This window comes from Mandrillus leucophaeus, unplaced genomic scaffold (assembly GCF_000951045.1).
Source record: "Mandrillus leucophaeus isolate KB7577 unplaced genomic scaffold, Mleu.le_1.0 Scaffold680, whole genome shotgun sequence".
In the NCBI taxonomy this organism is placed as follows: Eukaryota; Metazoa; Chordata; class Mammalia; order Primates; family Cercopithecidae; genus Mandrillus; species Mandrillus leucophaeus.
The window spans coordinates 12985-38513 of NW_012107364.1; the positions used below are offsets into that span (position 1 = coordinate 12985).

At 46.4% G+C, this 25529-nt stretch overlaps 2 protein-coding genes across 4 annotated transcripts in view; both read left to right on the forward strand.

The window, feature by feature from the left end:
* MBD4 (methyl-CpG binding domain protein 4) overlaps nucleotides 1-4732 on the forward strand; it is a 13072-nt gene extending 8340 nt beyond the window's left edge. For 2 of the 3 annotated variants that reach the window (XM_012002199.1, XM_012002201.1), the window contains 4 exons: nucleotides 1424-1558; nucleotides 2146-2295; nucleotides 2786-2889; nucleotides 4102-4724. In XM_012002199.1, coding sequence (XP_011857589.1) covers nucleotides 1424-1558; nucleotides 2146-2295; nucleotides 2786-2889; nucleotides 4102-4179 — 467 coding nt within the window. In that variant the 3' untranslated portion in view covers nucleotides 4180-4724. Of the gene's footprint in view, nucleotides 1-1423; nucleotides 1559-2145; nucleotides 2296-2785; nucleotides 2890-4101 lie in introns of all 3 variants that reach the window. The other variant, XM_012002200.1, reaches the window with a different exon arrangement.
* Nucleotides 4733-7095: 2363 nt separating this feature from the next.
* The window catches only part of EFCAB12 (EF-hand calcium binding domain 12), a 27867-nt gene continuing 9433 nt past the window's right edge, over nucleotides 7096-25529 (forward strand). The window contains exons 1-5 of the mRNA XM_012002202.1: nucleotides 7096-7312; nucleotides 13627-14063; nucleotides 17617-17802; nucleotides 20533-20689; nucleotides 24502-24698. Of these exons, the coding sequence (XP_011857592.1) occupies nucleotides 7264-7312; nucleotides 13627-14063; nucleotides 17617-17802; nucleotides 20533-20689; nucleotides 24502-24698 (1026 nt within the window). The 5' untranslated portion in view covers nucleotides 7096-7263. The remainder of the gene's footprint in view (nucleotides 7313-13626; nucleotides 14064-17616; nucleotides 17803-20532; nucleotides 20690-24501; nucleotides 24699-25529) is intronic.

Below are 25529 nucleotides of genomic sequence, written 5' to 3' on the forward strand. Positions count from 1 at the left end.
CATGAAATAGTGAAGATTCCCATTGGCTTAGCTAGAAATTGCCAAGTAAACTTGGCATAAAGGAGATTGGTTAGTAATTATTCATAGGAGCCCACAGAAAAAGTTGTCAAATCAGAGCAGTCAGAGCAGTTTCCTTTGTTGTTGTTGTTGTTGTTGTTGTTTTTTAACTCTCTACTGGGCTTTACCTACTCAAACTAAAATAGCAAAAAAACAGTAGTCTAATTATATGGAGACCTGGATACTTGTTCCAGTTTATAGTCAATCCCAATATCATTTTGGGATGATTGCTTAATTTCAAAGCTTTAGTTTCTTCATCTGTAAAAGAGAGGTAACCACCCTGACTAGTCCTGTTTTTCACATCAAAAATATTATAAAATGAGAAGTGAAAAAGATGCTATACAAATGCAAGGTATTATTAACTGATATTCAAATTGCAAGGGTGTGGCTAAGGAGTATTACATGTGATTTTAGAAATTTGAGAAGTCTGATAATACTGGTTCCCAGTAGACAGAGGTTCTTAATAGGTAGTTGTCTCAGGTGCTCTAGGGTTCAAATTGTAGGTTTTTCTGCAGACTCTGTTTTGTCTGTATATTCTGTTTTGTCTGTATCCCTTTTTTTGGTAGGCGTAAAAGTAAGTTCACTGCAGAAATTTTGGAAAATATAGAAAAGTAAAGAAGAAAAGAAAAATTAGCACTAGACAACAACCGTTATATCATTTTGGCTTATTTCATTCTTAACCTCTGTATTTTTATTTATATATGTTTCCCCTTTTTTATAAAATTGGGATTATATGTAGACTTTTGCTTTTTTCATTTAGAAGTTAATGGGAAAGTATTCATAATAGTCTAAAAAATATTTTAATGACCACATTATACAAATGCATTGTAATTTAAAATATTCCATACTGCCTTTAATTTTTCAATACGGTAAACTCTGAACATAAGTCATAAAGAACTAGTATCACAGAGTGGTTAAGGTGAGGACTCAGGAGCCAGACTGTCTGGATTTGAATTTTAGCTCTGACACTTAGTATCCGTGTGATCTTGAGCAAGTTACTTAGCTTCTCTGTGCCTCAATGTCCATATCTGTAAAGTGGAGATAAAAATAATACCAAGTTCATGGGTCATTAGTTGGATTAATTGGGTAATTTATGTAAAGGGCTTAGAATAGTAGCTGGCATGCTTTGTAACAGTGTTGATATTATTTGCATCCCTGAATATTGCTTTAAACTAAACCAGAGACTCGATAAAGTGTTCACTTTTCCTTTTCAGAAGATATCATCCCACGAACACAGATAGAAAGAAGGAAAACAAGCCTGTATTTTTCCAGCAAGTATAACAAAGAAGGTATCCCTTTCCCAGTCAGAACAGCAAATTCTAATTCTATTTTGGGTTTTCAATTCTGATGCAGTATGTCTGTTTAGCTCCTAGCCCCCCACGACGTAAAGCCTTTAAGAAGTGGACGCCTCCTCGGTCACCTTTTAATCTCATTCAAGAAACACTTTTTCACGATCCATGGAAGCTTCTCATCGCTACTATATTTCTCAATCGGACCTCAGGTTTGGGGATTATTATCATCTTTGTCTTATAGACAGTGTGGTAAGGAGAAAGCACTGAATTGAGGCCTGGGTTCACAGTCCATTTTGAGTGTGTCACCTGGGATAAGGCATTCTCCTTTCACCCTTAAACTCTTCACCTATGAGGAAATTAGACTAGATGACATCCAACAGACCTTTTAGAATAAAGGGGTAGATTTTATTTATTTTCTACTTCCAAATTCATTTTGATCATCAATGAAAATCAGTTAATGTTTCTCCACCCTCTTTCGTGTGTGTTTAAAAGTATCTTTTTCACTGAATGTACCTTGTGTTCTATATGCCTCTACTCTCATTATCTGCTGATCTGATCATTTAAAAGCTAATCATGCAAGGCCAGTTTTCAGCATAATTTGGACTATTAGCCCCATATATTAGCGGTGTTGGCATTTGATTCTGAAAGTGGTTGCTGGTTCAGATAATGGCTTCTCGCCAGTGGTTTAAAAAAAAAAAAAAAACCCTCTGGATGAGATTTCTAGATGAGAAACTACTTGAACATGAAATCAGCCTATCTAGAGTCTTGTAATCATTCAGTTACTTTTACTTCCCAGGTAAAATGGCAATACCTGTGCTCTGGAAGTTTCTGGAGAAGTATCCTTCAGCTGAGGTAGCAAGAACCGCAGACTGGAGAGATGTGTCAGAACTTCTTAAACCTCTTGGTCTCTACGATCTTCGGGCAAAAACCATTGTCAAGTTCTCAGGTATTTTCCTATATACCCAAAGGAAAAACATAATACCTTGTGCTTATTTAAGAGAGCCACACCTTAAACTTTAATGTCCTCAGATACTATATTAATGGAGGTTTTTCAGCTCAAGCACCCAAGACATTTAAAAAAGTCCACTTTCCCCAAACCACAGCCTCCCAGTGACCTAAACAATAAATCTTTGCCCATCACTGGGTCAGGCATGTGGGCAGAATTAGGGGAAGAAGTCAGTGAAGCAGAAAGCCCAGTTCTTGACCTCAGGGACGTGACCTCTGTCGCATTAGCACAGCACAAAAGAGTGGTTAGGATTTGGTAAATGATATGGGTGCTACAGGAATTCAGTAAGAAGGGCAGTCACAACTGAGGTTGCCAGGAAAGAGCCTTTCCTGTCCCTTTCTTCTGTTCTCTCCATCCTGCCCCATCACCACACATTTTGGGAGGGTGTCTTTAGAAGCTGACCTGATGTGTGGGATGTTGTATTCTTCAGATGAATACCTGACAAAGCAGTGGAAGTATCCGATTGAGCTTCATGGGATTGGTAAATATGGCAACGACTCTTACCGAATTTTTTGTGTCAATGAGTGGAAGCAGGTGAGGCCCACTCCCATCCATAATTCAGCACATTTGGTCTCTGGGGCAAAATAAGTCCACCATTATGGTTAAGACTATTTATTGGACACAAATGCTATTATAGTCACAAACAATTTTGTTCCTGGCTGTGGGGAAGTGGGTGGCATGCAGGTTTTGGGGTAGGCACTCCCAAGTCTACAAAGACCAGTCCAGAGGTGTGGCCTCTGACTCATCTCCAGTGGTTTGTCACCTCTGGCCCTCTTCCTGTCATTCCCCATTTGTGTACTATCTCTAAGCCTGCCATGGTTTTCCTCCTGTCAAGAGTACACCACTACAGGAAAGCAGGAAGGTTTGGGCCTGCAATGTATACTTATTGGGTTTCTCTTAGTGGTCTCAGGCTACTTTTGTGGTGACTGGGTCCTGCTTTAGCCCTGTTGAATATGCCCAGCCCTTGGCATACTGATGGTATCCTGGCACCTGATGGGTGCCCACTCAGCTTGCGACTCACCCTCATGCATTCAACCAGTAGGTCTGGCCAGGCCTGAACTGAAGGACCATGGTCCTATCCCTACTTCATCAGAGCAATCCACTGTGACCTGAGAATCCATTTTTTTTTTTTTTTCCTGAGATGGAGTCTCACTGTGTCACCCAGACTGGAGTGCAGTGGCGCAATCTCGGCTCACTGCAAACTCTGCCTCCTGGGTTCACACCATTCTCCTGCCTCAGCCTCCCAAGTAGCTGGGACTACAGGCGCCCACCACCACGCCTGGCTAATTTTTTTGTATTTTTAGTAGAGACGGGTTTCACCATGTTAGCCAGGATGGTCTTGATCTCCTGACCTTGTGATCCACCTGCCTTGGCCTCCCAAAGTGCTGGGATTACAGGCATGAGCCACCATGCCCGGCCCTGAGAATCCATTTAACCTCTCAGGGCCTAGAACCTCCTTCTGGAAAGTGAGGTATTAATACTTGACTCATGTCATCACCACCCCACACTCCAAGTCATGGTGAGTAGTCATTTGGACGGTACTTTGTAAACTGTATGTGATTACCTTAATATAAGGTATAACTTAAAATATTCACGAATCCCATGAGGTTAAAAGTTATAACTTTTAGGTATAGTATCATAATGTACTGTCACCCAGCAAACATTTAAAAAGCCAATTTTAAAAAACATATTTCTGACTAAGTTACATTAAGGTCTCTGCCTCTTTGTGTGTTGTATTTCTTCCAGGTGCACCCTGAAGACCACAAATTAAATAAATACCATGACTGGCTTTGGGAAAATCATGAAAAATTAAGTCTGTCTTAAACTCTGCAGTTTTCAAGCTCATCTGTTATGCATAGCTTTGCACTTCAAAAAAGCTTCATTAAGTACAACCAACCACCTTTCCAGCCATATAGATTTTAATTAGCCCAACTAGGAGCCCAGTGTGTGTGCTTTCTTAATGTGTGTGCCAATGGTGGATCTTTGCTACTGAATGTGTTTGAATATATTTTGAGATTATTTTTAAATAAATTATTATTTGACAACAATCCAAAAAAAGTGTGTGGCTTTTCCAAAAATGAAATATAATCAGAAGATAAAAAGTACATCTAAACTATCAATAACACAAAGCAAATTTCTATCAACCTTGCTAAAGCTAGGGGCCCACTAAATATTTTTATTGGCCAGGTGTGGTGGTGCACGCCTATAGTCTCAGAAGGCTGAGGCAGGAGGATCATTTGAGCTCATGAGGGCCCAGGAGCTCAAGGCTTCAGTGAGCCGTGATCATGCCACTGCACTCCAGTTTGGATGACAGAGACCCTGTCTCAAAAAATATATATTTAAAAAAAAAAAAAAAGCTAACCCCAAAGTCAAATAAGATTCCTCTGGCATTGTGTATTGTTGACAGCTCCACACTGTCCCTTAGGAATTGTAGATTCCACCTCAGCATCCGTTTGGTAACCTAATGTGAATATCTGTCTGCTGCTCCTTTTCTGCTCACTCACTCTTTTACCTTGGTCCCTTTGTGAAAACTCATTTCTCATCTTCCATTTGGAGTTTATACCATTTGGCCAGGCACAGTGGCTTACATCTGTAATCCTAGCACTTTGAGAGGCTGAGGCAGGAGAACTGCTTGAGCCCAGGAGTTGAAAACCAGACTGGGCAACCAGATAATGAGACCCCATCTCTACAAATAATTTTAAAAATTAGTTCGGCATGGTGGCACACACTTGTGGTCCCAGCTATTCAGAAGGCTGAGGTGGGAGGATCCCTTGAGCCCAGGAGATTGAGGTTGTGGTGAGCTATGATCACACCATTGCACTCCAGCCTGGATGACACAGCAAGACCTGTCTCAAAAAAAATTAGTCTTATGCCATTTTTATACAAGTACTGTTACTGTTCAAATACCAAAGCATTTACTATTAGAAAAAAAGGGAAAAAACTAGTTATTAAGTCTGAATTACCAACTACCATTTTAAGATATAATTTGAAAATTAAATTGATTGAATAAATGAAAAATCAGTTGTTCAGGAAACTGCCTTTGTTGTAGGGCGGTGTGAACCGGATCAGGCTGCAGTGTGATGCAGAGGTAGTTGGTTGTTTCCACTTTAGTGAGTAATAAGTGTCAGTTTTTAGAAGGATGAATTTTGACCAGAGAACAGGAAAACTGGCCACACCTCCCTCTCCCCACGGCAAACATCCACTTTATAATTTACCATCACATTTTCATTTGACAAACATCCAATTAGCATTCACAAAGTGTGAAACCCTGTGGTGGGGAGGGGCACAAAGATAAGTTCTGTACAGACTCTCAGAGAGAGAAAAAAGGGCACCTAATAATGGAAGGGAACAAAAGGGGTAAGGAGTAGGGACAAGACAGCCAGATACGGCAGCTAAGGATAGCGAGGGGCCTCTGAAACCTTGGGCCCAGCTGGGGCTGGAGGGTGGGGCGGGCTCACCAAGCTCAGGGCATCAGATATGGCTTCGTGGTAGGGCTGGTGGTCATATCCTTTCCCCTAGCATCTCCATGGGGAGTGTGGGCCCATGTGAATGCAGGAGGCGAGCTCTGTGCTAGGGGACCTCAGGGCAGCCAGGTTGCTCAGGCTCTAGGCCTGGCTTTTCCCCTTTATTGCAAGTAAGGTTGCCTGACCTCTGTACCTGTTAACTTGTCTTATAAAAATGGGATAGTGGGCCAGGCACGGTGGCTCACGCCTGTAATCCTGTCTCTTATACACATCTAGATGTGTATAAGAGACAGGTGGTGTCTACCTCACACGGTGATTGTGATTATGAAGTTCAGACATGTAGTGCTAAAATGGTACCTGGCTTGCAAGAGTGCTGTATGAATGTGACCCATGGCAACCATCTCAGGTTGTGAGGTTCACAAAGATAGCTTGTCTCAGCAAAGGACAAGTGCTCAGGTGTTTCTTTTTAACTTTTTAAAAATTGAGCTAAAAGCCACCATTTGACCATTTTAAAGTGTACAATTCAGTGGTTTTAGTACATTTACAATGTACAGCCATCATCACTAATTCCAGAAGTTTCCATTTCTTTTTTCCATTCCAAAAAGAAGTTCCCCACCTGTTAGCGGTCACTTCCAATTCCTCACCCCATCCCCTATCTGCCATTAATCTACTTTCCGTGTCTGTGGGTTTGTCTATGCTGAACATTTCACATAAAATGGAATCATACAGCACGTGGCCTTTTGTGTTTCGCTTCTTGCTTAGCATACTGTTTTGAAGGTTCATCCATATTGTAGCATGTACTTCATTCCTTCTTATGGCCATCCTATGGCTATACCTCATTTTGTTTATCAGTTGATGCACGTTTCAAGGGTTTATTATTCTCTGGTCCTCAGGTTCTGTAACTCCAAACCATGGCACCCTGCCATAAGGGAGGCAGAACATACCAAACACCTTTATCTGGCCACAGCTCACTTTGGTTCTTCCTAACCCTCTGGAGGAGGCAGGGCCTATTTTTCTGATGAGAAAACTAAGGCCTAGAGATATGGAGACCTGCTGAAGATCCCACACTTCACGGGAAAACCGGAGACTTTCTACACTAGATTCCGGGGCACCGCGCCGAACAAAGAAATCCCGCCTTTCACCAACCCCAGAACTGGGCACGGCGTGGATTTGCTCGCTGACTCTCCTAGAATTGGACGAAAAGGAGGTGGGGTCAGCAGGCACTCGGCCGAGCGGACTCGCTCCTGGCACGTGGCAGCGCTCAGCCAATTGGCGCGGGGCGTCGGTAGCCACGGTAACAGGTTGCTCCGGCTGTCCCAGCTGAGCGCCTTTCACATGACTTGGAGTTACTGTTTATCTGATACTCCGGCACCCGTACGCAAGCAAGCCCACATCTACACACATTCATACACGCCCTTCAGCACCCCCTCCCAGCACCACGACCATGGACGACGACTACGAAGCGTACCACAGTCTATTCTTGTCGCTGCTAGGTAAGTCCCGGGAAGTGGCGTCTGCAGGGAGCGCTCAGCGCCCTAAGGACGCGTGGAAGTGGGGTGACGGCAAAAACTCAGCCACAGATCTCATTGTGCCGACCCTTCTGGGTGAAGGGTTGCCATGGAGTCAGGGGCAGGTCATGTACATTTCTGAGATTTCCACCTGAGCCTAGTTGGAGGCACCAGAGGCCCGACCCATAATGACGGGAGCCCTCCAGCTCACCCTGTTTCTCTGTAGGACATTAATGTATTCAGTACTGGAGGAGAGGCACGGAGAAGACGTCAGTCTTCAAGGTTTTGGCAGTAATGTGCTGGGGACCAAGTTCTTGGCAAAGCAATGCAGCTTCATGGGTAAAAGACAGAGATAAATTGATAATTACAGAATAAGAAGGGGTGAATGCCGGGCCCAGGGATGACACCCACGAGTAAAAGGTGTGCTGAGGGTATGGGATGGGGAGCAACAGTTCCAAGCTTTTGGAAAATATCTTTACACTTGAGCTTAAAGGATAAAAGGGAGTTCTCCAAGCCAAAAGGGGAAGGAAAAAGCATTTCGGGCAAAGAAACAGCATGGCCCAAGAAGTCTGGTGTCTCTGGAAATGAGGTGAGAGAGGTCAGAAGGGACAAGATCATAAAAGATCCTGCAAGCCAGGAGATGGAGAGGCCACTGGGAGTGGCAGGACAGGAATGGGAGCAGTCAGAAAAGACCTGAGACTGAGTTGGCAGACTCAGAATGTTGGTGTGGGAAGATGAGAGCTGGGGCTGTAAAGCTTGAAGACTGAAGGTCTTCTCCATGCCCCTTCTCCAGCAGTGAACACATTAATGCCCAGTGGAGAAACAGGGCGAGCCAGAGAGGCTGACCACCTTTCCCAGGCACACAGGTCAGGGCTCTGGTCAAATGCTCAAGCTAAAGATGCTGGGAGGTGAGGGAGAAGGCCCAGGCTAGAGGTAACTACAGGGACTTGGGGACTGGTTGGTCAGGAAACATAGAAGGGGCAAATAAAGATGGTGCTCAAGTTGGCAGCTGGGGAACCTGGTAGATGGAGGTGTCTTCCACAGAGATAGAGAACGTATTCAGAGGACCCAGTTAGTGGGGGCAGGGGCACGAAGACAAATCCAGTCTTGGTTGAGTTTAAGATCCTTGTCAGTGGCTAGACACAGTATATCCCGCCTGTAATCCCAGCACTATGGGAAGCTGAGGTAGGAGAATTGCTTGAGCCCAGAAGTTTGAGAATAGGCTGGGCAACATAGTGAGATCCCATCTCTACAAAATCATTTTTAAAAGTTAGCCGGGCCTGGTGTGGTGGCTCATGCCTGTAATCCCAGCACTTTGGGAGGCCAAGGCGGGTGGATCACGAGGTCAGGAGATTGAGACCATTCTGGCTAACACGGTGAAACCCCATCTCTACTAAAAATACAAAAAATTAGCCAGGCGTCGTGGCAGGCACCTGCAGTCCCAGCTACTCAGGAGGCTGAGACAGGAGAATGGTGTGAACCGGGGAGGGGAAGCTTGCAGTGAGCCGATAGCGTGCCACTGCACTCCAGCCTGGGCGACAGAGTGAGACTCCATATCAAAAAAAAAAAAAAAAAAAAAAGTTAGCCAGGCTTAATGGCATGCACCTGTAGTCCCAGCTACTCAGGAAGCTGAACTGGGAGGATCATCTGAGCCTAGGAGTTCAAGGCTGCAGTGAGCTATGATTGAACCACTGTACTCCAGCTTGGGCAACAGAGCAAGACCCTGTCTCAATTAAAAATAAATAATAAAAAAAGATCCCTGTAAGCCATCCAAGTGGAGATGTTTTAGGAACAACTGCAGGTATAAACTTGGAGCTAATTCCAAGTCAAAAATATTGGTATGGATGTCCCCAGCATAAAGAAGGTCATAGAAACATGAGAGTGGAAGGCATTATTTGAAAAGAGAAGAGAGCTTGGGTATAAGCCTGGAAGCAACAACCTTTAAAGAGTACAGGAAAAGAGGGGCCCAAAAACGGTAGCCAGAGAGGTAGAATTGGACATAGCAAGAGATTGAATCAAGCCAAGAGCAGGGAGAATTTCAAGAAAGAGTGGAATTGTTTCCAGACACCTATAGGCTGTCCGAGAAAAGAGAGAACAAATGTGTTTTCTGGGACATCCATGGGGAGGACTAGAACCAAGGGATAGAAAGTCCAGGGAAACAAATTCTGGGTCAATATAAGGAGGTATTTTCTAGCAGTCAGAGTTTAGCATCCGCCATGTTAAGTAGAAAGTTCCACGTCACTGGAGGTGTATAAACAGAGGCAAAGTCTGCCAGTGACATTGAGGAAAGCGTCCTTGACCTGGGCAGGTGATTGAACTAGTTGGCGTATGAGCTTTCCTCGCCAGTCTCCTAGGAACATTGTCACATAGTCTCTACCCATAACTACATAATGACAGCCTCTTTTATTATAAGAGCCCACTTCCCTTTCTGTCTATGCACACAGGACTCCAAAGAGCACTAGAATGAAGCTCCCTGAGGAGGGTGTGGTTGGCAGGCACCCTTGGAAAGTGGGGTCAGGGGCTGGTGCAGGTTTAGAACTATGTGAGGAGAAGGACTCAGCCAGGGAAAACCCTGGGAAATGCAGTGCTCTTCAGAGGACACAGCAAATGCAAAAACTGAAAACCCAGAGCCAGGAAAGAACCAGGCACCTCAGATAACAGAAAGGAGGACAGCAGCTGGGACCACATGAGTGAGGGGTGGGGTCTGGGAGGTGACAAGGGAAGAGTGAGGAGCAGGGCCAGTGAAGGCAGCTTTGTAGGCCACAGAAGGAGGCGGGTATTTATTCAAAGAGCACTAAGAAGCCATTGAATGGTTTCAAATTGGGGAGGGACAGACTGTGAATTTACATTTGTAAGGCTCTCCTAGCTGAGGGCAGAACATGGATTCGGAGTATAGGGAGGACCCAAATGGGAGCAGCAAGACCTGTGGGGAGCAGGTTTTGTGTTGCTGTGGTCTGCAGGGTAAAGTTTCAATCTCTTAGCCTGGCATTTGAGATGATGCCAACCTTATTTCCCACTAACCTCCTCCATTACACACAGTGTGCTTCCAACATGTGGAACTGTCTGGTGACCCAAAAATCCCCAAATCCCACTCCTGATCTTTCCCCATCCCTGCCCCTCCACCCCATGAAGCCAGACCATTCTTAAAGGTCCACATCAGAGACACTTCTTCCTTGATGCCCTCCCAGGTTCCACAATCAGCATTTCTCCCCCAACGGAGAACCTCTTGTTACCCTCTGGGTGCCCCACCTTGTTCCGTTGGGTGGACTGGGATCAGGTGAACCATGGTAGGTGCTCAGCCTAGTTTAATCTGCACCTGGTACAGCACCAAGCCCTGGGGGATTCTCAATAAATACTGGTTTGATGAGTGATGACATTCTCAGTCATCCCCTTTTGAGAATGGACTTTCTTGTGGTCAAGGTAATGATACATGTGTTGTTAGAAGTGCTCACTTCCATCCTTATTGATGTGTAATAGTCTGTTCTAGCACTGCTATAAATAACTACCTGAGACTAGGTAATTTATAAAGAAATGAGGTTTAATTGACTCACAATTCCTCAGGTTGTACAGGAAGCATGGCTGGGGAGGCCTCAGGAAACTTAACAATCATGGCAGAAGGCAAAGACAGGCACCTCTTATACAACCCAAGAAGGAGGAAGAGAGAGCAGGGGGAGGTGCTATGCTTTTGAACAACCAGATCTTGTGAGCACTCGCTCTCACGAGAACAGCAAGGGGGAAGTCTTCTCCTATGATCCAATCACCTCCCACTAGGCCTCTCCTCCAACAGTGGGGATTATAATTTGACACGAAATTTGGGCAAGGACACAGATGGAAACCATACCATGATGTTTACTTTTATTATGTGCTGACTATGAAAGGAACACATGGGCCTTGTAAAGACACTTAACAAATGTACTGAATGTCCACTTTGGGCCAGGCTGGGCACCGAGGACACAGGGGAACTAAGACACAGTCCTTGTCACTGAGAAACTCACAGACTGTTGGGAAAGAAAGATGCAGAAAATATCTTCATTTCAGAAAAATATGGTAAATGCTTATGATGGGACTAAGTATGGGGGCTGTGGGACCCAGAGGACCCATGAGAGGGGGCGTGGGAGGGCTTCAAGGGGCCGGGATGCCTGAGCTGAGTCTCAAAGGGTGAGTCAGGAATCAACAAGTAAAGCAGGGAGGGAGAAGAGTGTGTCATGGGGAGGAAACAGCATGGCTTGTGTGTGTGTTGGTGGAGCAGATCTGTTTGGATACAAATGCAAGGGAAGACAGAAGGAGCCAGAGAAATCGGAGAGACTGGCAGGGGCGAGAGGGCCAGATGGGGCCAGGTTAAGGAGCTTGAACTTTATTCTAGAGGCAGTTGGGAGCCATGGACAGGTTTTAAGCAAGGGAGTTTGGGTTTTAGGAGGAAAATAACTGACAGTATTTCCAATAAGATTGTTATATCCCTTCTGATATTTTAGTTTTTTGAAAAAAGGTCTCTGTTGCCCAGGCTGGAGTACAATGGAGGTCATCTCAGCTCACTGTAGCCTTTACCTCCCAGGCTCAAGTGATCCTCCCACCTCAGCCTCCTGAGGAGCTGCGACTACAGGCGTGCACCACCATGCCCGGCTAGTTTTTAAGTTTTTTGTACAGATGAGGTCTCACTATGTTGCCCAGCCTGGTCTTGAATTCCTGGGCTCAAGTAATCCTCCCACCTCAGCCTCCCAAAGTGCTTGGATTACAGGCATAAGCTACCATGCCTGGTCCCTTCTGATTTTTTAGAACACTTTCAAACTGTTATCTCATTTGATCTTCATAACAACTTCAAGAGGTAGATAGAGCAGAGTTTATACCGTTTCAGAAGTGAAATACTTGAGACTCAGAAGGATTGGGTGACAGCCCTGGGTAATATCAAGTAACAGCTAAGAGCTGAGCTCTGGGGCCAGACAAACTGAAGTTCATGTCTCAGCTCTGCTACTAATCAACTGAGTGACCTTGGGCCTCTCTAGGTCTCAATGTCCTTATCTGCAAAATGGGCATAATCATAGTACCAGCATCGTAGGTCTGTCCATTTGTCACTCACCAAATATGTACTGAGTTCCCATTATATGTAGACACTGTGGAGGTGCCAGGGCTCCAGTCGGGAACAAGAGAGATAGGGTTGTAGTCTTCACAGAACTCATAGTCTACTAGAAAAAATAAACATCAACCAAGTAATTACACCGGGGGTCTCAAAGGCAAATTGCTGCCCAAACCGAGGACTTAATAAAGAAAATGAGCTGCCTGTGAGACAATAAGGAATGGGGGAGTGTGTGGCAAGCTGGAGAGGGCGGTGCCTCAGCCCAAAGTAACTAAGATTGAAAAATATCAAGCAAGGTATTAAACAAAACAAGACCTCAACCCTCATTCAGCATGAGAGCCACCAGTTTTCAGCCCTTGATGTACCCAGTCGTGATAAGTGGTCTGAAGGAAAGTGCAGGTTGTGATGCAAAGATGTGGCCTGGAGGATGAGGAAGAGTACCCAGGGTATGGATGGGGAGGGAGCACTCCTGCTAGAGGGAGGAGCACGTACCAACCCCTAGTCAGGATGAGGCTTGGACCACTCAGCAAACACAGAGAAGCCCAGGTGTCCAGGACATAGTAAGGAAAGAGAGGCAAGGGATTAGGGGGACAGGTTGACAGAAGAGGGGCACGGAACTTCATTTTAAGGGCTATCAAAAGTCATGGAAGGGCTTCAAAATGAGTGAATGGTGAGTATATACCAATAATAGCAGATATATTATATACAAAGCAACTCTAATAGATTGGCTGATTTTAATATCACTCCGATCCAATAAAATAGGTTACCTTCATTATGCCTATTTTACCAATGAAGAGGTTGAGACGGAGAAGTTAAGTGGTTTGCTCAAGATCATGCAGCCAGTAGGTGGCAGGACCAGGACTCAGACCGAAGAGCGTTCTGGCCCCAAAGCCTCTGCTCTTAATACTGTGCTGCCTCAGATGATCACACAAGATCAGACTGGCATCTTTAAAAGTTCATTCTGATTGCCAATGGGAGTGTTGGGGGCTGGGTGTGGAGAAGATGAAATAAGAGAAAGCATATAGAGCCCTTAGCTTGCTGCCTGCTGTTGGGAATGCCCGGTCACATTAGATGAAATTATCCTTATCATTACAGCAAGACAATGATAAAACCTGTCCTGGAATCCAGGGCCCCTGACCCCCAGCCTGGAGCAAAAGTGTTTTTCCTTCCTGGCTCCTTTTAATCCTCTTCCAGAAAGAAACTCACCTTTTAACTCTCTTACCCCAAGGACTCTGCCCATCTAAGACTTCCATCGATGAAAATGCCGCCGTCTTTGATCCTGAACTGGTCATTGCCCACTGCTTCAAGCAGTTCAAGCAGAAGGACTTCCGCCTGCCTCAGACCCGCCGGCGAATCATCAGGGTGCCTCGCAAGGAAGATCAGACACCCATTAATCCTGCATCCCAACCTCAGGCTCGCCCAAAGCCCATCCCCAGCTTCAAAGCTCTGGAAGCTAAAGATATCCAAGAGCAGCCAGAGGACAGGAAGACCTGGCTGAGCCGGAGGGCGAAGCTGCGGCAGGAGCTGGAGTCCTTTGGTGATGTAAAGAGGTGGCTAGAGAACAAGCCCAGCATCACGCCTTCAGAGGCCAAGGTCTTACACATGATCCACGAGGAGCAGAGTGCCCAGACAAATGCCTCCCAGGCAACTACCAGGACCACCAGGGTGAGCAGCCCCATTTGCCAGATGAACAAACCAAGAGTTTAGGGATGCAGCATCATTTTATTCCCTTGGCTTAGGCTGGATAGGGATAGTTCACCCCATTTCACAGAGGAGCAAACGGAAGTCTTGAGAGGGAGGTGTATTAGTTATCTAGTTGTCTATTGCTGCATAACAAACACCCCCAAATGACTGAAAGCAGCAAATATTCATGATCACACACAGTTTCTAGAGTCAGGAATTGGAGAGTAGCTTTGCTGGGTCGCTCTGGCTCAGAGTGCCTCATGAGGTTGCAGTCAGGATGTTGGCCTGGGCCTCAGTCGTCTGAAGGCTTGACTGGGGCAAAAGGATCTGCTTCCAAGCTGGCTCACTCATGTGGCTATTGGCAGGAGGTCTCAGTTCCTCCCCACATGGACCTCTCTATGGGGCTGCTTGAGTGTCCTCACAGTATGGCTGCTGGCATCCCCCAGAGTGAAGGGTCCAAAAAAGAGAACAAGACAGAGGCTGCAATGCTCTTTAGGACCTAGTTTCCGAAGGCCTCAGTTTCAGAAGTTTCACACTATCACTTCTACCACATTCTCTTTGTCAGAAGTGAGTCCCTGAGTACTGCCCATGCTCAAGAAGGAAAGAAGACTCCATCTTAGAAATGAGAGAAGCAGAATAATTTGTGGACATACCTTAAAATCACCCCAGAAGGGATCATTCCTGGCAGTCCATCTTATGGGGTATTTGTAAAATACCCATTGTTCATTCATTTGTTCATGACACATGTTTGCTGAGGGTTCCATGTAGCACGCAGGTGCCCACAAGGCTATTGTGAGGATGACGATTGTGAGGTTGGGAGGAAAAGGAGGATCCCCCTTTTACAAATGTGGAAACAGAAGCTCAGTGAGGCCAACATTTGTCCAAACATACAGTGATAGTAAGTGATAAGGGCACTACCAACTCCTTCTCTCTCTGTGACATTTCCTTGGAATAAAAAGTCAGATAAGTTGGGTTTAAACATAGCTCTGCTACTTCCTAGTTGTATGATTTGGGTCTCAGTTTTCTCATCCATAAAATAGAGATAACCATTGTTCCTACCTCCTGGGGTCACTATGATGTCTAAATGGATTCATTTATATAAGGTGCCTAGGATGCTATTGGACACATAGTGAGCACTCAAACATGTTTTCCGTCTGTATTATTGTTGTAATCTCACGGTTGTCCATTGGGTTGGTTGACCCAGAAGCTTCAGGGCCAGTCCTTGCTGTTACTATAGCCAAAATCCTGATTTCGTGGGTCTAACACACCCTCTTCTGCCAGCAGCATAGGGTCTAAGAATAAGAACTAGACGGGTTAGAAATGCAGGTGTACTGCTTACTGGCTGTATGGCATTGGGAAAACCCTTCACATCTCTAAGCCTGATTCCTTATTGTGAATTAGGTAGTACCTCATACCTCATGCATAGGATCGTTTATTCCTTCAGCAAATAATTACTGCCTGTCTTCCTAGGGCCTGGGCTTTGTTCAGTATAAAGGTGGGAGATGGGGATACACTGTAAATAAGAAATGGTCTTGCTTTCAAGGTGTCTTAGCGTGACTTCTCTTGCTATTACAGAAGACCTGATACTGGGTAATTTATAAAGAAAATAGATTTTTTTGGCTCACAGTCCTGGAGGCTGAAAGTCCTCATGAGGTTGCAGTCAGGATATTGGCCTGGGCCACAGTCATCTGAAGGCTTGACTGGCCGGCCTCTAGGTACGGCCTCGTGCTGCATCCTAACATGGTGGAAGGCATCTCAGGGTGAGGGGGTACACGCAAGGGAGCCAAACTGGCTTTTCTAGCAGATCCCACTCATGATAACGAACCCACTTCCATGATAATCAATCCATAACCCATTAATCCATTAATCCATACATGAATTAATGGATTCATGACAGCAGACCCCTCATGACCCAATCACCTCTTAAAGGCCCCACCTCTTTTCTTTTTTTTTTTTTTTTTTTTGAGAAGGAGTCTCGCTCTGTCGCCTAGGCTGGAGTGTAGTGGTGTGATCTCGGCTCACTGCAAGCTCTGCCCCCTGGGTTCACGCCTTTCTTCTGCCTCAGCCTCCCGAGTAGCTGGGACTACAGGTGCCTGCCACCACGCCCAGTTAGTTTTTTGTATTTAGAGACGGGGTTTCATGTGTTAGCCAGGATGGTCTTGATTTCCTAACCTCGTGATCCGCCCGCCTGGGCCTCCCAAAGTGCTGGGATTACAGGCTTGAGCCACCGCGCCCAGCCAAGGCCCCACCTCTTAATACCATTATGTTAATAACAGTATTAAGTTACTTCTGACCCGGCCCATCTGCGGTCATCAAAAGATGCTGCGTTTCTAACGAGCTTCTGGTGATGCCTGTGGTACTGGTCCACGGACCACACTTTTACTTTCACTAGCTATTTAATAATGTAAATTAATTATAAATTGGCCGGGTGCGGTGGCTCAAGCCTGTAATCCCAGCACTTTGGGAGGCCGAGACAGGCGGATCACGAGGTCAGGAGATCGAGACCATCCTGGCTAACACAGTGAAACCCCGTCTCTACTAAAAAATACAGAAAACTAGCTGGGCGAGGTGGCGAGTGCCTGTAGTCCCAGCTACTCGGGAGGCTGAGGTAGGAGAATGGCGTAAACCCGGGAGGCGGAGCTTGCAGTGAGCTGAGATCCAGCCACTGCACTCCAGCCTGGGAGACAGAGCCGGACTACATCTCAAAAAAAAAAAAAAAAAAATTATAAATTTAAAAATCCAGTCCCTCAATCACACCAGCCACATTTGGAGTGCTCAATAGTCACATGTGCCAAGTGGCTTAACAAAACTCACCTTAAGTTTAAACATGTGTTTTGGAGGGGACAAACATTAAGCCATAGCACAAGGTGTTCACGTTAGTGGGGGAGGCAGCCACATCGGATTAATGGCTCTACAGTTTGCTATAGGCCATTAATAGAAGTGGGTCTCTATTATAGTAAGCACCCCGGGAGGAGCACAGAGGAACAATACCCTAGGGAATGGGAAGGCCCTTTGTAAACTGTCCAGTGCTGCACCAAGGTAGAAGATTATCATCATTACAAAATATGCCCTTTCACCTGGAATTGGAGGAGGAGGAGTATTTGGACAGATAGAGAAAGAGAGAAAAATTTTCCAGGCAAGAGGCCTATAGCAGATGCAAAGGCTGGGGGAGGGGGTGGGGGATCTCCACCTGGTTCCAGGGAAGGGTATAGGTTTTGGTGCACTGAGAGACCAGACCAGTGGGATTACAGATACTGCCTGGTTTGACAGGAGAGATGTAGATAAGAATGAAATTTTAGTTCCTATATTTTCCAAGCCTTGTGTTTTTCAGATGAGAAAACCAAGGCTCAGAGAAGCAAAGTCTCCCAGACATTTTGTGACCAAACACAGTTGCCCTGAATCCAGTGCCCTTTGTACTCTATCCTGCTATTTAGAGTTGCTCGGCCTCTCCTTACTCCCTAACTCTGGTGACTGCATCCCACTGGCCGGTCTCCCTTGAACTCTCTCCTCTGCCCTACCCTCTCGCCTCTTCCAGAAAAAAGGCCCCCGGCTCTCCCGCCAGATGGTGCCCCAGCTCCAGCTGCCCAAGCCCCCTGCCTTGTCAGTCATGTACTCCTACCTGCATAGCCGCAAGATCAAGATCCTGGAGATATTTCACAAGGTGGGCCAGGGTGAGAACCAGAGAATCACCAGGGAGGAGTTCATCACGGCTGTAAAGGCAGTAAGTGCCACCTGCTTTCTCTGGATGGGCCTAAGTGGGCAGGATGTCCATGTACCCCCTCTTTGCCGCCCCCTGCTGGGTTCTGGTTCAACTGAGAAGTAGACATAAGGAGTGCAAACTGTCCGCCTTATTACTTATAAAGCCAGATTGAAAAATATGGATTAACTTGTGGCCAAATCAGATCCTTAAAACCTGCTCCCCACACCAGTTTGACATTGAAAGCCCCCACCTGAGTGGAAAGTCTGCAGAGTCAACCTCATAACCAGCCAGCTACCTTGGGGAATCCCTGTCTTGCACGGCAGACCCCAAAACTGAGATCAGAGAAAGCTGGTAGAGTGTCTCCAACTGTTACTGGCATATAAATTACATGGGGGTCCTGTCGAAATGCAGCTTCTGACCCAGTACATCTGTGGGTCATCAAAAGATGCTGTATTTCTAATGAGCTCCTGGTGTTGCCTGTAGTACTGGTTCATGGACCACACTTTTACTTTCACTGGCTATTTATTAATGTAAATCAATTATAAATTTAAAAATCCAGTCTGTCTATCACACCAGCTACACATTTTGAGTGCTCAGTAGTCACATGTGGCAAGTGGCTCCTCTACTGGACTGCACAGATGTGGAACATTTCCATCATCATGGAAAGTTTTATCGGCCTAGCAGAGGTCTGCAAACTGTGGCTCACGAGACAAGTCCAGCCTGCTTCCTGTTTTTTTAAATAAAGTTTTATTGGAACACAGTCACACTCATTCATCCTTGAATTGTCTGTGGCTGCTTTCATGCTACAATGGCACAGTTGAACAGTATGACACACTGTATAGCTAGCCAAACCTAAAATATTTACTGAGTTTTTTGTTTGTTTGTTTGTTTTTTGAGACGCAATCTCACTCTGTCACCAGGCTGGAGTGCAGTGGCGTGATCTCGGCTCACTGCAACCTCCGCCTCCTGGGTTCAAGCGGCTTTCCTGCCTCAGACTCCCAAGTAGCTGGGACTATAGGCATGCACCACCACGCCCAGCTAATAGTAGAGAAGGAGTTTCACCATGTTGGCCAGGATTGTCTCGATTTCTTGACCTTGTGATCCACCTGCCTCAGCCTCCCAAAGTGCTAGAATTACAGGTGTGAGCCACTACGCCTGGCCCTATCTGACTTTTTACAGAAAAAGCTTGCTAACCCTAGTCTAGATGAATTAAGTTTTTATATATTTTGAATGCAAGATACTTTACCCTGGCATGATGGCTCATGCCTGTAATCCCCCAACACTTTGGAAGGCCAAAGCCAAAAGATTACTCGAGGCCAAGAGCTTGAGATCAGCCTAAGTAACATAGTGAGACCCCCATCTCTACAAAAAATTAAAAAGCCTAGCCCAGTGTGGTGGCACACACCTATAGTCCCAGCTACATGGGAGGGTCAGATGGGAGGATCACTTGAGCCCAGGAGTTAGAGGCTGCAGTGAGCTATGATCACAACACTACACTCCAGACTGGGTGACAGAGCAAGATCCTGACTTAAAAGAAATCCAAACAACAACAACAAATACCTTAAACAACTTTAAGAAGTTGACTGTGATGTCTTTTGTGGCTTTAAATTATTACCAGTTTTCTCACACATGTTTTATGACATGTAATTATCTCAACAACATTTCAAAGCATTTAAAGATAATGGTATTTAATTTCCATAACCCAAAGGTTAAATAATTACATTCTTTAGCACCAAGAGAGTTCTTTTTTTTTTTTTTTTTTTTGAGACGGAGCTTCGTTCTTGTCGCCCAGGCTGGAGTGCAATGGTGCAGTCTTGGGTCACTGCAAACTCCCTCTCCCTGGTTCAAGGGATTCTCTTGCCTCAGCCTCCCGGGTACTGGGATTATAGGCATATGCCACCATGCCTGGCTAATTTTGTGTTTTTAGTAGAGATGGGGCTTCACTATGCTGGCCAGTCTGATCTTGAACTCCTGACCTCAGGCATTCCACCCGCCTTGGCCTCCTAAAGTGCTGGGATTACAAGCATGAGCCACCACGCCCGGCCAGCACCAGGAGAGTTCTGATCTTACTTAAGGAACGTTCAAGGCTAGGCGCAGTGGCTCACGCCTGTTTACCTAGCACTTTGGGAGGCCGAGGCAGGAGGATCACTTGAGGCCAGGAATTTGAGTAAAGTTCAGTGAACAATGACTATTGTCTAAAGAAACTGAAGAACAAAATCATATTTCCTTTACAACTTTTCTTCTTGAATATCCAATGTTGCTGGCAAGCATTATACACTTCCAGAGTTGCTCATTGTCCTTAAAAGAGTGAGGTGTATAGTATTCTTGATCCCATTTTCCAGGAATTAAGGGAGATTTATGTGTTACTTGTGGACAGGGATGATCCATATGTGAAATCATGCTTCATATCTAGGATGGTAGATGCTGCCATTGAGACTGGTAGGAAGTGGGGTGGGACCCTAGAGGAAGAAGTAACCCACTCTATAAAGATGGTGACATCTGGACTGGACTTTGAAGGAGGGATGGGAGTTTTTCAGGCAGAGAAGAGGAACTGCCTGAGCAAAGGCAAAGGTAAGAAAGGACCAGGAAAGGGCTCTGAGCTCCTGCAGCAGGGACCTTGGGTATAGTAGTGAGTGGTTGAGGATGAAACTGGAAGCAGGATGGGGATCTGAGGAGGCTGGTAAGGCCTTGGCCATCAGGGCAGGATGTTTAGATGGGAGCCTGCTAGTCTCAAGGCCTCTGTCTCCTCAGGTCGGAGTCCCTCTGAAGAACCAGGAGGTGGAGGATATAGTGATCTACCTCAGCTCTCTTGGGAAGCACAACACCATCACCATGGACATCCTGGCCAATACCTACAAGCAGTGGTCTATGGCTCAGCAAAGGAGCAACCTGGCCACTGCAAGGAAGCGTGCGTACCCCTCCCTGTCCTGTGCCTCCACCTCCCCGTCCTGGGAGCGAGCATGGTGCAGGAAGCCTTGGCCTCTCCTCCAAACTCACTTCCTCAGTGTGTTCCCCAGTTTGGGCTGACTGTGGTTTGGCCAAGCCTCTGGAAATTTTCAGGCCCAGAGATTAAGTAAGGAGTAGATACTCCCTTGAGTGCCCAGCTACCACTGTGTCCATTCAAAGACAAATGAGTCCCCGCCCTTGTTCTTAGCGGAGGATACTCAGCCCACCAGAGCCCACCTGAGAGGCTGAGAACTGACCCAAATGGCAAGCCTTCCAGAGACATTTATGTGTATGTGGGTCCAAGGCCTCCTCACTATTAATCCATACCTTATTGATAAAATTCTTGTTCAGAACCAGAATTAGCACATGTTTACAGTTTACTGGAAAGTATATTTTGGTATTCTGCTATCAGGGGTATTATGGCAGGGTTGCTGTGAACAGTTGTAAAGGTTGTGCATGGCTCAAGTTCCATCTGCCGAGCAATACACTTGTGGGGCCACATCTGCCCAGACAAGGCACAGAGGCAAATTAGAAATGGACTTGCTAAAGCTCTGGCTGTGAATTTACTCTACAACACAAAGGTGCATTGTATGATATTTCTTTATATCTTAGTACCATTCTTGTAGTAAACAAACAAAAAAGAACAATTACAACCACCCACCCATTCCAGCACCTTTCCCAAACATAGCCACAGCTTTGTTTTTCTAAATGAAACAAATCTTGCCCTGTTCCCATCCACCAGGTTGGCAGGAATTTAATCTCACGCATGTTTGGAGCCTCCTTGTCCTCCCTGAGTCACACAGGAGCCCTGGAGGAGGTAGTGGAGGGGTTTCCTAACAATGCTAAAGATCTGGGGTGAGGCCATTCAAGTTTACGGTCACACCAAGTGGAGTTACTCAGCATCTTCACTGGAGTGGCTCATTTGGGAACAGCAGGCAGCTCAGAGCATCCATTCCTCAGTCCTCTGGGAGATTTTCAATGTCCAGTCTCAACCAGCTGTCCTGCAGAGAAACCATCACCTCCCAAGCAGGGTCTCTGCCTCTGTCAGAGCTCAGGGAACCTTAGCACCCCAACAGTCACCTCCTGCATGTATCACCACCCCAACAGTAGTAATCTCCTTTATGTCCAGCACATTTTTAAGGTCGCCTCGAGTTGGGCTGCTTTCCCTCTGATACTCTTTGTGCCTTTTTATTATAAATTACCAAGCTCATCGCTATCTGTGTAGCTGGCTGCAAGTCATTTGAATGACCACAGTGTGCTGTGATGCATATTTGCAGCAGAGATATTTTGGGGCCTGTTACTTCCCAGTAAGTAAACACAAAGCCAAACAGCAGACATTTGCTCTCATGGTGCTATTTTGGCATCATCACTGAGTTCTTTTGCCCTGGTGAGCAACAGTGGGTAAGATAGGTAGACTGGGGTGTGTAAGAATTAAAGAAAGAGGAAAGAAACATGAAAGGTGGCTCAATAGTCAAGTACAGGTTTATTTCAGAGAAAACAAACCTGAGAGGGGCTGCTGGCTGAGTTAGGTCAGAGCTACACTCTCTTACAGACTAAGAGTTTTTAAAGATTCAGTGTGGGAGAGTTTATCAGAGGTGTGGACTGCTTCTGTGTCTCTTTGTTGGGCTTATCTGGGAGGGAGAGTTGTGTGTCTGTTTCCATCTTTCTGCAGCTGCAGGCATATCCCCCAAGTCTGCTTTTAGCTTCCCTATCTTAGTGCACCTGAAGGGAAAGGAATGTGCTTATTAAGGCCCACTGTTTTACTGGGGCCCATTGTATGAGGGTGAAGTTTGGCAGTCACCCAAGAGACTTTCCCCCACCTCCCTCTGTGCCCAAGCTGTCTTATCTGTGTTTTACCGTCTGCTCTTTCTGGCTGCTCGTAGTTAGAAGAGAAGTGATTTCCTTGAAATGCATGAGGCTAGAAAGGGAGCTGAAACTTAAAGTGGCGGTGTCTGTCCCTGGTGATGGTGCTCCTGCTCTGTCAGGGTGTCTCTCACTTTGTCTAAAGAGGCAAGAGTTTGAGTGTCTTGGCAGGGGTGCCTTCTTCCAGTAGTTCTTCTTCATTCTTGCAGAATGATCTCAGTTTATCCTTCATGTCCACAGAGGTCACAATTGCTATTCCTGCTTTACGAGGAGGAAGCTGGAGCTCAGAGAGGCTGAGCCACTTGTTCACAGCCTCAATAGAAGGTGGTAAGGTTAGGATATTATTTCAGCTTGCGACAATGAAGGTCTGAACCAGGGCAGGGACAATGGGATTCTTTCATTCATTAGAATCTTTGTTGAGCAACTACTATGTGCCCCTTCTAGAAACTGGGAACACAGCAGTGGGCCAGCCAAAGCGCCAGCTGTTGATGAGCTTGCACCTAAAGGGCTGGTGGTCAGGGAAGGACTCTCTGAGAAGCAGACATTGGAGCCGACATCTGAGTGATTGACAGGAATTAGTCTTGGGGGAAGTGCAATCTAGGCAGATAGAACTGTGAAGGCAAAGGCTTTGGGGTAGGAAAGCTTGCAAGAGACAGAAGGTGATGAAGGTGGCTAGGTAGAATGGGTGAAGGGTGAATTGTACACCATGGACCAGGTGGGAAGGCAGCTGAGGCCAGACGGTGCAGCAGGGCCTTGTAGCCCAGGGAAAGGACTCTGGGTTTTGGTCTAAGTGCTGTGGGAAGCCAAGGGAATGAGGCGATCTGGTCTGTCTATCTATCTATCTATCCATCCACACATATCCAACATAAGGAGACCCACGCAGCGGGATCTCCTTAGGTTGCCCAGGCTGGAGTGAAGTGGCTATTCACAGGTGTGATCATAGCTTACTGCAGCCCTGAATTCCTGGGCATAAGCAATCCTCCCACCTCAGCCTCCTGAGTATCTGGAACCACAGGCGTGCCACTGCACCCTGCTCTATATCTGTATATATTTATATATTTTGGGACGGATTATTGCTCTGTCGTCCAGGCTAGAGTGCAGTGGTGTGATCTCTTCTCACTGCAACTTCCGCCTCCCATGTTCAAGCAATTCTCCTGTCTCAGCCTCCTGAGTAGTTAGGATTACAGGCACATGCCACTGCACCCGGCTAATTTTTGTATTTTTAGTAGAGACGGGGTTTCACCATATTGGTCAGGCTGGTCTCAAACTACTGACCTCAGCTGATCCACTTGCCTCGGCCTCCCAGAGTGCCCTGCTCTATATTTTTGTTTGTTTATTTTTGAGACGGAGTCCGGCTCTGTCACCCAGGCTGGAGTGCAGTGGCGCGATCTCAGCTCACTGCAACATCCAGGTCCTGGGTTCAAGTAATTCCCCTGCTTCAGCCTCTGGAGTAGCTGGGACTACAGGCACGTGCCACCACACCTGGCTAATTTTTTGTATTTTTAGTAGAGATGGGGTTTCACAATGTTACCCAGGATGGTCTCGATCTTCTGACCTCATGATCCACCCTCCTCAGCCTCCCAAAGTGCTGAGATTACAGACGTGAGCCACCGCACCTGGCCATACTCTATATTTTTTAAAGATCCTATTTGCTGCTTGGTGAGACAGGGTGACAGGACAAGAATGGCAGCCAGAGGGCTGGGGTTGGTGCGGTAAGGGACGCCATTAGTGGAGATGGAGAGGAGGGCCACATCTAAGGTACAGCTCAGGTGGGCACTGCCCAGACGTGTGGGAAGGGAGCAGAGGGTTGGCCTGGTGCCTGCTGGGTGACACTGGATAACTGCTTGGCAGGTTCCGTGGCTCGGCACCCTCTTAGTCCCTCCTTCCTTCATCTCTTCCCTCCGACTCTAGGTTATATCTTGGTTAAGCACAGAGATTCCCTGAAGGGTCCACTCAAGAAGCAGGAGGTGGATTCAGCCCCACAGCTTCCCAAAGTGGACCTGCTGACGGTGCCTGCAGTCGACACACAGATGGAGGCGCGGCCCATGACCCTGGAGGAGATGGAGGAAGTAGGCAAGCGGTACCGCGAGCGGCAGCGACAGCACAAGGTACCTCGCCAGCCCAAGGAGGGCATGCGGCTTGGGGATGAGCAGCTGGGGTTCAGATCACTGCAGTAGCATCACCCGCTGGCTGCAGAACCCTGAGGAGGCGGGTCTTCACCTCTACAACCACCCCTTCTTCACGTCCCTCACCTGTAAAATAAGAATACCTGCCTCCTGAGTTTTTGTGAAAATGTAGTAAGATCCTGTTTCTGAAAGTATCACGTCCCCCCTCCCTATTCTTTAATTATGACTTTTCATCCTGAGACTGGGCCTGCATTTTCATCACAGCTGGAATCCAGGCAGCTGGCACAGGGCCTGGCCCTGGGTAGACTCTCCAGAAATACATGGCAAATGAAGGAAGGAAGGATTGATTGCATGAATTAGCTTGTCCAGTAAACATTTGTTGAGAGCCTACCATGTGCCAGGCACTCTTCTGGGCGTTGTAGTAAGCCTAACAGTCCCTGCCCCTAGGAAGCTGACAGTCTAGTAAGGGAGGCAGACAACATCAATACAATACTACATATAAATATTCATATATAATATAGGCTTGGAGTGGTGTCTTGCACCTGTAAGCCCCGCGCCTTGAGAGGCCAATGTACTGAGAGGACTGCTTGAGCCCAGGAGTTCGAGGCCATCCTAGGCAACATAGGGAGATCCTGTCTGTACAAAAAAATTAAAAAGTTAGCCTAGTGTGATGGCATGTGCCTGTGGTCCCAGCTACTCAAGAGGCTGAGGTGAGAGGATTGCCTGAGCCCAGAAGGTTGAGACTGCAGTAAGCTAAGATCGCACCACTGCACTCCAGCCTAAGGGAAAGAGCAAGATCGTGTCTCAAAAAAA